The sequence below is a fragment of the Coccinella septempunctata genome, chromosome 1 (genome assembly GCF_907165205.1).
Source record: "Coccinella septempunctata chromosome 1, icCocSept1.1, whole genome shotgun sequence".
NCBI classification, from domain to species: Eukaryota; Metazoa; Arthropoda; class Insecta; order Coleoptera; family Coccinellidae; genus Coccinella; species Coccinella septempunctata.
This window is the reverse complement of record NC_058189.1, coordinates 67,848,624-67,861,933: the sequence shown is the minus strand read 5'-3', so window position 1 is coordinate 67,861,933 and position 13,310 is coordinate 67,848,624. Positions and strand designations below refer to the sequence as shown.

The window sequence follows — 13,310 nt, the reverse complement described above, 5'->3', positions numbered from 1 at the left end:
TTCCGGCACCAAATTTTTTTTTCATTTTGTTGGCCTGTGTTATTGATTTCCAAATTTTTCACAATGCTCAAAAATACCCCTATCTGTAACCCTAATGATTTACCAGAATATGTCCTTGCATGAAATAAATTATTACACTATCAACCCAATAGAATACGTGAAGTGCTTACTCATGCCCCTTTCTGAAAATATAAAAACATACAGAAATTACAATATCCCAAACGCAGCATTTACCGACTGCTTTTTGCTGCTGTCAGATAGAACGTAAAATATCTCAGATGAGAATGAACTCTGCGTCCTCGCCATGTATAATGCTCGGTCGAGAATCACATAATTCAGTTTTGCCATTTATATTCAAGACCGCTTCCCTCGTATATCGTTCATAGGAATATACATTTTGTCTGACCGGACGTCTGGTGGAACATAAATTTCAATCACTGCGTATCGCATTCAGATTCAACGTTCGATTCGTCTCCATTTGGATTTGTGCGCCGATTATTCGTTGGCGGGTATTATTATCCTATCAGAAAAGCAACATATGTACAGGGGGTCCCAAATTTGATGTCCAGATCTCGGAAACTAGAATACGAGGATGTATTGAAAAATTCTTAGCCTACTATAGAACCAAACAAAATTTCAATGCCAAAATATCTTATTACTCAACATATTCTCCTCTTAATTGGATACATTTGTAACAGCGAAACTGCAACGTCTCTAGACCTTTCAAAAAAATTTTTCTTCTTGCTCTGCAAACCAGACTTCCACAGCTTTTATTACCTCCTCGTTGGAAGAAAATTTACGACCTTTTAACCTTTTTTTCAGTTTAGGAAAGAGATGATAGTCGGATGGAGCCAAATCTGGTGAATAAGGGGGGTGTTCTAGTAATTCAAACCCTAAAACACTAATTTTTTGCATAGCAACACGAGATTCGTGTGCAGGGGCGTTGTCCTGCAAGAACAAAACAACTTTGGATAGCTTTCCGCGTCTTTTCTCTTAATTTTTTTTCCGTAGAGTGGTCAGTAATATCGAATAGTAATCTCCGGTTATTGTTCTATCCTTATCCAAAAAATCAATCATGATTACTCCATGGCAATCTCAAAAAACTGAAGCAGGAACTTTTCCAACAGATTTTTAGACACGAAACTTCTTAGGTCTTGGAGAATCAGAATTCCATCGATTGTGGCTTTGTTCCTGGATCGTAGAAATGTACCCAAGTGTCATCCATAGTAAAAATTCGGTTTAAGAAGTCTACATCGTTTTCAAATCGAGCACAGATCGAACGCGATGCTTCTACCCTTGCACGCTTTTGATCAACATTCAAACATTTGGCAATCCATTTTGCAGCCATTTTTCTCATGTCCAAATTGACGTGAACCATATCATGAACGCGTTCGTATGAAATATTCAGTGCTTCAGATGTCCGTTTTAGCCCAATTCGACGGTCTGATAAAATCATGTCATGAACTGCATCGAAATTTTCGGGGACTGACACAGAAACTGGCCTTCCCGATCGGTCATCATCTTTTAAATACAGGTACTTGATGATGGTTTGATACTTCAATTTTTCGATTTTCACAACTTCGGTGGACATTTTCTTTCTTTTAATTTATTGCATTACACTGCACGGAACTGATCTGGCTAACTAGATAACAATACATCCTCGTAGTTAGAGCAAAACCAATGATACATTTCCGAGCTCTTTTTCGGAGAAACAAAGAAATGTTATTAGAAAAATCTACCTGGAGATCTTCACGATTTCGAAAAGTTCTCATTACTTTTTGTCTATGGAGTTACAGATCTGAATCTTCAACTTGCACTTTTTTACGTAGAATCCATTGCCGAGCTCAAAAAACTATTGACAAATTTGTTATTCTGAATTGAAAGATAATCATTTGTTAGTAGATTCTACGTATGAAAGTGCCTATAGAAGGTTCAAGTTTCAGATCTGTAACTTTGAAGACAAAAAAATTATGAGAACTTTTCGAAATCGTCAAAACCTAACTTTTTGCTAATAACTCACTCTTTCCCCATTTCTTGATTTTGCTAACTTTTGAAACTTTTCTAGTTTCCGATATTCCCTCACTGGACATCGAATTTGTGACACAATGTACAGGGGGGTCGTGTAATCCTTCATATCTGTTCGCACAATTTATTTTTCCAAAGATTCATTTTAAGCATACGTTAATGTGCCAGCTACACATTCAATTTATGAATAGCACCATTTATAACATCCGAAATCCTCCGCTTTATCAGGTATTTTAGAACACTCAGATAAGGCCATCTCCTCCAAACTATGAGATAGTGTCATCGCGGTGTTGAATCGATAAAAAATTCATAGTCGCCCGAAATAAATCAAAATATCCCGATCGAATATGAATCGACTTTTCGATAACGACGGTTTTACTCCAACCGATGAGATATCGATGTCGAAATAGGTCAAAGGGAATTAAGTGAGTGGAAAACAAACGAGAAATTCATTGAGTTGAGTGATCTAATCATCGACTCGGAATATTTTTGTAACAATAATGTATATGTATAGTAGGTCGGATAGATTGCAAATAACTCGATGGAAATTCGAATAGAAAGCGAAGCTAATTCACTTGGGATGAAATGAAGTAAAACAAGTACACCAGAAAATGGGATTGATTTTTTTTAGTGATGACTGTGATTAGAAACAAAAATTCGATTCAATTGCAATTCAAAAGTAATTTGCCTTTTCAGGAAGTATTTCTATAAAGTAAATCAAAAATGCCAAAAGAAAACTAAATGTTTACGCTGAAAGTGTATAATCAGAGACCAGTAAGTGAAATCAAAGCATCTATTACAGAATAATAAGATTCTGTAAAAATTGGACTTGCATAATACTAGAGTTCGGGCACAAAAGCAACTGTTTATACAAGGAACACACTCTGTCGAAATACGAATGCTTAATTGGACAATTGTTGGTCAATAGAAGGCAGATGTTGACTTCTCTCCATTATCGATAGGCGTTCAACCTTTATCCGAAGCCTGCATCTTGTAAGTCAGCGCAAACCGCAGCGAGCCTGCACAAAAACGACAATCGAATAGGTTCCGTACGTCCGTGTTTTACAGATGTGTTCTCTTTTACTATTTTCTACCTAAGGGGGTCTCTCTTTAGGCCTTATGGTACGTACCCACGTGCGGAGCTTAAGCTCAGGTGAGCGATGCGGCAGATGTCTCTCTTTCTAACAGTCAAAACCTGCGCAAATCGGTAGGGTCAATCCGAAAGTGATCCTAGACAAATAGACATACACTGCGCAAAAAAATTAACGCACATTCTGAAAATCTCAATTTTAATGAAAGTTAACTCTACATTGACTTTATAACTTATTTTTTATGTTCTCCCGGGAAGGTTTTGAACGAAACAGGACACATTAAATGGAAGAAAAATTCATGATTTCACCGAATCTTATGTGAAAGAAGAGAAATGAACAATTTTCAAAATACTGAAATGCTGATAAGTGATATAATACTTGGTATCTCCACCCCTTGCGTTAATTACAGCTCGGCAACGACGGTTCATACTCAAAATGAGTGATCTTAGAATGGTCTGATCTAATCCTTTCCATATTTCTCCGAGTTGGATTCCTAAGTCATTAAGAGTAGCTGGATGATTTTCTGAACTTCTCAGCCTTCTATTGAGGTTGTCCCAAACCTGCTCAATCGGATTAAGATCTGGACTTCTTGCTGGCCATTTCATTCGAGAGACTTCAACCTCTTCAAGGTACTCCTGAACGATGCACGCACGATGGGGTCTGGCATTATCGTCCATAAAAATGAAATTTTCACCAATGTATGGGGCAAATGGCACTACATGCTCTTCAAGAATGTTCCTTATATACTTATCAGCATTCATAGCTCCATTATCAACGACCACTAGGTCTGTGCGAGCAGTCAAAGATATTCCACCCCATACCATAATCGATCCTCCCCCGAAACCAGTAGTATTCAGGAAATTGCACTGAGCATATCTTTCATGTGGACGTCTGTATACAAGGGAACGTCGATCGCAATGGTAGAGGCAGAATCCAGACTCATCTGTGAAGAGAACTCTTTCCCAATCGGCCTCTTCCCAATGGATATGCTCTCTCGCAAAATCCAAACGCGCCCTTCGATAGGCTGGGGTAAGAGCTGGGCCTCTTGCCGCGACACGAGGCATTAAATCATATTCTCTGAGGCGATTTCTTATTGTCTGAGTGCTAATTTGCACCTCATTGTCTGAGTGCTAATTTGCACCTCATGAGTTTGCTCAAGCTGAATTTGAAGGAGGCGAGCGTTTGCAAACCGTTGTCTCAACGAAGAAACTCTCAAGTAACGTTCTTGAATGGCAGTTGTTACCCGTGGTCTACCCTGTCCTGGTCTTCGGACATTTATACCTGTCTTCCTGAATCGCTGCAACATTCTGGATGCACTTGTATGGGAAACTCCAAACCTTTCTGCAATTCTTGTGTATGTCCACCCTTCTTCTCGCAAAACTACCGCTTGGGCACATTCCTCTTGGGTCAAATTGCGTGTTTCGCGTTGCCTAGCGATCGAGTGTAGAAAATCAAACGAAAGAAAAACTATTGATCACTAGAATTGATCGAGAACAACTGATTTAAGAATGGAGCCAATACATTCAAAATCTGATAATATCATCTTTTTTATTCCTGCTGGGAAAAAACATCTGTATTGAAGAAAACCGTTGAAAGTGGATAACATATGCATGCATAATTCTGATAAAAATAATTATCATTGAGAACACCTTCAGTTGTAGAATAAATTCAAGATTTCCATAACGTGCGTTAATTTTTTTGCGCAGTGTAGATTGGAATAAAATTTTGATGATGGAATAAAAAAATTTCATATCGGAATCGGGGGGAATCGTTGGGTGTGTGACGACCTTTAACGTCAATTTTCACCGAACCACGCTCTCCGACTTGCCTGTCGTTCGGATCTCCGGGTCCAAGCTATCCGGAGCTTTGTCCCTCGCTTCATTCGACCGCCTCCAACGAGCGGCGTCGGTTTGGTTTTGCACGTGCAGCAAGCGGCATCGTCGTCGGTGGCGAAGAAGCGTCGTCCACTGCCCTCGACTTCTTCCGCGGCCAGAGCCGATCGAGGGTCATTGTTTGTGGCCGATGATAGTGTTGTGCGTGTGTTTGTGATGTTCAATTACTCCAATTAGTGCCGTTCGCAGCCAGCGGCATAATCTGTTGTCGTTGCTAGGGGAATGATCGGTTTTCTGTGTATGCCGTGCCATTATTCTGGATTATCCGAGTGTGGGTGTTGATAGAACGGAAGTTACGATACCTAGATGGTCTTTCTGGCCAAACACGGTGAGTTGGGAACTGCAGGTGGATGGATTTAGTCAAATAAATCTAAATTTAGGACTCGTTACTGACATTTCTAAAACTTATCAAATTCGAAAGCTATTTTCGTTTCTCCTTCCATTAAATGATGTGGGTAAGGAGAACTTTTGTTCCGCTATCGAAATCTACCAAGGATTTAATCGTTATAGAGGTTGAATGCTGGATTTTCACAATCATTAAGAAAATTGAGTGTTTATACCGAGGTTTATACTAATTGAAGGGGAAAACAGAGCCAGATTCAATTAAAGAAGATTGAATATTAGAAACCATTCTCAAACGAAAACGATGGCACAAGGAACAAGCATTTCATCTATTCAAGAGTTGAAGAATGTCAACAGTTCGAGATTTTCAAGAAAAACCCCCCTCTAAACTTGAAATGTCCGGTGTTAGAATTATCATGTTCATGATTCTGCTCAAATGATGACTGAACCTAAGCAACGTATTGAAATTTCCAGTATAGGTGTTTTAGAGCTTTTTCACACAAACTGGTAGAAACAAGAAACTTACGAAATAAAACATTCATTGGAAAAAAATTGACATTACCGAGGACATTACGTTACCCACCGTAACGGTATACTTCTCTTAAATGCCGATAAAATCTGACCATTCAATACTAGATTCTCATTCGGTTGGGAGCAACATTTCCAACCACCTAAGTTAGCCAACAACACTCGGTCCCAACCGTTTCCTTCGGGCGTTTCCCCAGGACCCGATAAAATATCCTTGTTCAATTCCATCTCGACTACAGGCGCCGCAGTTAAACGAGTAAAATCGTACTCGAACAGGCCATAAACAACCTAACAACCGAAGACAATGTCTCCGGTCAAAATACCGTAAGCAATTTGTCTAAAACTGATGAATAGTGTCATTTAGAGCCCGTTTGTTGAGCATAGCTAGGTCCATTATCACTTTAAGTGACGAAGAATGGATAAGTAGTTTAGATAGTAGAATGAGGAATATCAGGATATTGGCTATTTGAATTTTTGTCTTCAATTCAAAAATAATTCGTAGATTATGTATTGCAATTTCAAGAAAATTATCTCAAGATTCTTATGATCTTTTTATACGCTGGTTGAATCTTAATAAGTCTTCAATGATACCAATAATCAAAACTTCTCAATTCTATTCAACCCAAGGAATTTATGCAAATTCCCTCGATACTTTCGATTGGACGTCCGACCATAAATTGATCGAATAAAAATACTGGAGGTCATGCATTATTCAATGGCCATTGTAGACGCCATGAGGATCTCGTTTCCTACGAATATATACAAGATTGATGCATTTGTGTCGATTGCGCAATCAGAGGTCAAAGACTAGGTCGTAAGTTACCGATTAGGTTCCTTGCTCTTGAAACGTTGAAACGATTAAAACGCCTCCGAGTGGACTTTCTAGAGACGAAAATAAACGCCCGCGTGTAATTGAGAAGTCACCATTCTTGTTATGAGTTTTCCCGAAGAGGTCGTTACGGCTGGTTCGATGAAATCGATACCTTTAACGATTCGATAATTTGGAGATGTTTTAGGGAATATCCGTTTTCGAGGTAATTCGAGTTGAGGAATGTATAAGATTTTGTTTCTTAGTCATTCCCATCAGGATTCGTTGTTCTCATTTTACGATATGGAGAAAGAAGTGTCCCATTTAAAATGATACGAACGTTCTTGTTCTGAAGAGATAAAAAACCGTTACTTTGTGTTGATAGATTCATCTATTTTGTAGAAAACAGCTCTGATGATCCACACATTTACTGCTTCACTTTCCCAGAGATTTTGTAATGATCTCCAGTTTTCTGAGAAAAATTGGAATTCATTTTAGTGTATTCCTTTCATTTTACATTTCCGCCTTTGGAAATATTTAATTCTCAAATATTCAGTACATTCATTCCGATAGGCAGAGTGAATGTAAAAAACCGTTTATCTGTGTTTAACTTTGTTTTTCTTGCATGCCGTTGAAGATTTCGACGTTTTTCTGATGTTGATATGCGATAAACCGGAGCTGACGACGTTTTTGCCTATAAAAGTAGATTTTCCCCCGCGACGCTCACTTTTCTCTTTTTTTTCAGTCTCTTTACTTTGACTCTTTTACTCTTTAGTCACTTTTACGCTTCGTACTCTCTTTTCTCTGCGATTCGACTTTAATTGTGTGCACGACAAGCCGTTCAACGAATTTAGAAATAATTTTGTGTTGCGAGTATTAGTGCTCTAAGGAATTAATTTTTAGTTTTCGTTTGTTTTCCGCGAGTGCCTAAAATAAAGGAGGTAGGTCCCCGTCTTTTCCGTCCAGTTTCTTAATTAGACCTACACCGGTTACTTCTTTGACACTGCTGTACTGTATCGCTTTCTGTTATATTTTATCGTATTTTACCCTGTTTACCCTGACTTTTCCCTTGGCTATCAGTCATGGTGCGTAAGCCCTTGGGGTACTGAGGGAAAAGTCCCGTCAACCCCCCCTGTTCGCGTTCCGCGTCATAAGTCTTGAATCCGAAATCTCTTCTTTTCTATCAGTCATGGCGCGTAAGCCCTTGGGGTAGAGAATAAGAGATACCGCTCGTCGTCAGTGAAATCCCGTAGTTGTGCTAAAAATAGATCTTTTCTTCGCTATCAGTCATGGAGCGTTAGCCTTGGGGTAGCGAGTGAAAGCCTCGAGTAGATCCGCCCGGTTGTGTTTCTTTCATTTCTGGAGAAATACAATTAATTACATCCCGATACCGTATAGCAAGTCATTTCACTTCGCGAGGTCATCCTTAGTATCCATTTCGTCAGTTCTGGTTGGCGCATTTTATTGAACAACCTTTGATTTTTTCACTGTACCCGGTATAAACTTTATAAAGTGCTCGTGATCGGATAGAATTTCCAGAATGTATGTTTGCTGATAGATTCACTCATATTTCATACCAACACATATTTCCGTTGTACATATAATCAGTTTCCGAAGGTGTGAATAAACCTCGGAATAAACTTTTACACAATTTGATTTCGACTACTTCGTTATCGCTACCACCCTAGATAACAGCGAACTCTGTCTCCGACTAGCAGCTACTCTGGTAGGTTTGCTATTCTTCCTAGTGAAAAGAATAGCTGGCGCTCGAGCAGTGGCGGCGCAAGACCTTAATTTGATGTGGGCAAGATACATTTTGCGAGGCCCTCTGGTGACGCCAGAGGACGTTTTCATGAGAAAGCGACTTATAATAAAAAATGAAATTTAAGAAATATAGAATTTTTTACTTTCAGCCTAACTCACTTAACTGAACTAATTAATTATCAAGTCATGGCCCACCTGAGATGCTAGATCATTAGTTGAAAAATTTCAAAATAACTACTAAGGACTAGTTCAAATGAACGCGCAACAACCTGTGATTGGATCCATATACAGTGCAAGATTGTGTTGAACTCGGTCAACCGTTTACATAGTTGCGCGTTATTAATTACGCGTAAACGGTTGCCGGAGTCGCGCGATCCTTTGAACTAGGCCTCAGTGTATTTAGTAGGCTTAGTTCAGATGATAGTGCGTAAACGCGCGATCCACAAACCGCGCGACTAAAGATACAGAGGAGTCATATACAAATGTTCATATGGTCGCGCGTAATCGCGCGTATCTTAAGGCTTAGTTCAGATGATTCGAACCAGAAAACGGACTTCTAAAGATACAGAGGAGTCTATACGCATATGAACATTTATATTTGACTCCTCTGTATCTTTAGTCGCGCGGTTTGTGGATCGCGCGTTTACGCGCTATCATCTGAACTAAGCCTTATTCAGTTATGTGCATTCAGTATAGGTCCTTTCGTTTGCATAAAAAGTATAGCACTTTTCTACACTCGATTTTAGTATTCGTTTGCTGATTGGATTTACACCAGTGTAGAGTAGGTGTAGTTTATCTACACCTCATTTTGACTAGGTGTAGTCAATTTAGTGAGGCTCAATGGCTTTTTTTTAACATCTCCATTTAAGCATGAAAAAATTTCATGGTTTCATGGATTCATTCTGAAAATTGAGTTAATGTCAAATTGTTGATAACCCAATTAAGTTCTTGTGAAACCCGCTGTTGGACGTCAAGCTCAAGCGGTGTAGTGGATCAAGTAAGCGTCCACAGTTAAGTCACTCGGGCGAAAATTATTCGCTTCGAGCGAAATTTCGCAGTACCTAAAACAAAGCGCAATTCATGCAGAGCGAAGTTGTCGCGTGTAGAGACCTTTGATGCGCTGATAAAAACCAACAGACCACCGACTCGTAGTGAAGGCCCTAGCCCGGCAATAACTCGGTACCAAAACTTATAATCTTTGCTCGGTACCTCTACACTAGGCGCTTTTTAAAAAGTCGGTCTATTTCATAGAGTTTCTTGAGTGAATGTATATGTTAATCGCTGTTTTCATGACAGAACATTATTTTCCTTTTGGCTACTCCTTCCTTTCTTGAGTAATTTTGAAGATCAAAACGGTTCTCCTTAATCAACTCTTCGACTCTAATCAATATTTTTTGATACTGTTTGAAAATGTACGCAAATGTTGTAAAGTAAAGGAACTTTTAAATTAACTTGTTTAGATTGCTACAGGAATATGTCTCATAATGAACATGTTGGTGGAACTTGAAAATGGCAGAACAATTTTCTGTATATACCCAAAACCCTCAGATTCAGACGTTCACTGTTTTTATTGCATAAACCTGATGCGAGGGGCTCCTCGGCCCGCGAGGCCCCTCAAGCCGCGAGGCCGTAGGCCGTCGCCCACGTCGCCTACGCCTTCCGCCGCCACTGCGCTCGAGATAAGTTTTCTCCGAGGTAACCACGTTACAATTTCAAATGGACTCCAGATAGACCCTGGTAGACCCGAACTACGGTGTATTCATAGCTTCAGTAATTGCGTAGAAATATCGGAAGAGAGAGCTTATCCGTCTAATATATTTTTCTGAGAAACCGCTGTTTAAGGAAAGAGAGTCTAAATGACCGTAGCTTCGGGTGATACTCTTGATGTGACTATGAAATATGTATTAGAAAGTGTCTTCAGATATGGCTCACCATTATGGACGAATACTGGAATCGCCACACAATGTACCTATCGGAGAAAACGAGATAAATCATTCTATTCGAAGCATGTATATACTGGCAATCATTTCGAGACAATGTATGTACGTGGTTCAAATTTCACGGTCGCGTTCAGGCGTGAAAAACCCAATAAAATCGAATGTACTTATCCGCAAAACGGCCCCATTACCGGCACCGAACGTACGTTTACGTTTCCTCGATTACGGTTTTCGCCTTGAGTTGAAAGTACCCACCTATCGCGACCTTGATAGTGCAAAAGCCGGATATTCAGAATGTTAGCTATCACGGCCGTTCATGTCGGTCGTACGTTTGATCAGCTCTTTCAGCTTCCCAAGCGGTATACGGTCAATAGGAAGGAAAAGTTTTGAAGGAAATTCCCGATTTTTAATATTCCACAAAATTGGTTCAGTTTGAATAGTGGGTGACTTCTCGGACTTCGATCTCGACGTTCTATAACATTTTAAAAAGGGCGTTTTATGGAATCGGGACTGGGGAATTCTCCTCAATTTGGGTTAGCACTGCATATGCAAGTTTAAACAGAATAAGTATGAGTTTAATTCATGCTTTTTTCAAATTCAAATATTCAAAAATATCCTCATTTGATTCACCACATATTTCCATGTTCAGCCTTGGCTTTATAAATGGAGAGATTAGTAAAAGCACATTCCTACTAACCTCGATATCTTCATTCCACAGAGGATTGAAATAAGCGATAAAAACTCGAAAAAATCTTATCTCTTAAAGGTAACGCATACCCAATAAGTGTGCTATCAAATCACAAACAAAAAGCTCCTAATCCATATCAATTTTCCGTATCTCTCCACCTCTTTCATCACCGTCGAAATGAACTGATCACTCAACTGTCAACCAATTCGATAAACGTCACGTGTTATTCCGGATGTTATTCCATCGGTATTTTTACTATCTGTATATAGCGTCATAATCTCCACCTCGGTTATAATCTATAAGCCTCGGCGTGACAAAAAGAATTAAAGGCTCAAGTTATAATGCTTCAACGTTAGCCGAACCTGTTCGGTCAGGGAGAAGCTCCTTCAAGAAATTCAATTCGTATTCTTCTCGATGTATTTCTCTCATTAGCATTTTCGTTCTTGTACATTGTTAACCTTGACAATCAAAAATTATTATAAATTGAGCAAAGTCAGAGTCACAACCTGTATAACCTTATAGGCGTCGTAAAGATTGGAAGCGAAATGAGAAAAATTCATAGCACGCTTTTCTCGATTATTGATGCCCGATTGATTTTCAGATTGCATTTGACGAATCGAATCGCATAAACGAGACTTGAATAAATGACTCGATAACTTTTATAGCTTCTGATTTCGAACTATTGTGTATTTATCAGTATCAATAAAATAGGAATTGCTGGTAATAAAAATCGTTATCTCATTCGTCAAGGTATATGTTATCATGAATCATAACGGTCCCATTTAGTCACATTTGCTATAAAAAAAAAACATTCCCAAATGTCATTCGTGAATAATACTCAGATACTACTGATTTTATTTATATTAAGAAAAAATGGACCAATTAAGAAGCCAATATTTACATCTTTTTCTCGAGTCAAGGTGTCATCTTAGTCCAATAGCTGAATAAGTATTGAATTCGCAAGAAAAGATACAGACCAAGAAGACGCGCCCCTAATGGATCCCTCTATCCCATAAAGATGCAGAGTCGAAACAATTGACTCTGACGCCAGACGTAGGCGCCATGCGGGTCTCGTTATGCTGAAGGGTACCTGTTTTACTGTTTTGAATCCATCGTAATGTTTTTGTTTGTTTTGTTTGTTGAGAGTTGGTCGGAGCTAGAAGCGGAGTGCACGTATGGCGATGAACTGGGTTGACATCCTCTTCATCATCGATCTTGACATTTTATTCGAGGCTGTTTCAATGGATCTTATGATTCGAAGTAGGTACGCTGCGGAATTTCATTCAGAGTTCTTCCCTTCTGGAAGATCCGTTGATAATCCATGAAGAATTTAATTTTCAGTTATTTATCACAAGAGGATTTTATCGAATGGAAAGATTTTCGGAATATAGTTTTTCATTTATTCGATTAATCTTCTTCGAACATAATATATTGCCCAAGTCTTCCAGTTTTGTCATTATGACCATTACCTAGACCATTACATTACATACCAGAAATCGAAGAAACCCAAAAGTGAAATTCAAATGTGAACCTCTATCACTAGTGCGAAGTTTACTGGCTGAATTATTTCATAAAGCAAGTCAATAAATCACCACTGTAGCCAATGATCGACCGTAGATTTAAGAACCTGAAGCTAAATTAAACTTGATCGCTGGTAACAAGAATATCTCTTGACTATTCGCTCGTGAGAAAAAAAATACTACTAATCTTAATTCACGTCAAAGATTTAGATCATTCTGAGGTTTGTCGCTGAAGTATACTAATGTTCTTCGACGCTTAACTCGGCGCTACTGTTTTCACATGTGCATCTATTTTATTGATGGTCTAACCAAATATTTCTTTCATTTCCCGTATTTGTATGCATTCCTTTCGATAGTGTAGCATCGATGAGGGCGATAAAGGATCCCATGAATATTTCACGATGATATAAAGCGAACATTTCGATAGTTTACAGCCCCGCGCGCCGAGTACAGAACACAATTCGTACAGCAGGAGCCGTTCAACGTTTAACGGCCCTTTCCGCCAACACATTATGCGCGTTTGCATCCTGCTAATGCAACATAATTCAGCCGAATGTGAGAAATAAACTGTCCAAAACAAATATAAATCCAGATGGTAATGCGGCAGTGAATGTTTGTTGTGTTCTACTAATATGCGAGCGTTTCCGTGAATGAAACGCTGTTTTACGACGTTTTCGCGTCAACAGTAGCCGATGTTTTGTATTATGATGCTGAG

The 13,310-nt window shown here is 39.1% G+C and overlaps 1 protein-coding gene across 2 annotated transcripts in view; it reads left to right on the top strand.

Moving 5' to 3' along the window:
* LOC123322880 (caskin-1) overlaps window positions 1–13,310 on the top strand; it is a 329,147-nt gene that overhangs the window by 151,343 nt on the left and 164,494 nt on the right. Inside the window, exon 1 of one of the 2 annotated variants that reach the window (XM_044910946.1) lies at window positions 5,003–5,336. The exons of the other annotated variant lie outside the window; for it this stretch is intronic. Coding sequence (XP_044766881.1) covers window positions 5,315–5,336 — 22 coding nt within the window. The 5' untranslated portion in view covers window positions 5,003–5,314. Of the gene's footprint in view, window positions 1–5,002; window positions 5,337–13,310 lie in introns of those variants that run through there. 2 annotated transcript variants of the gene reach the window in all.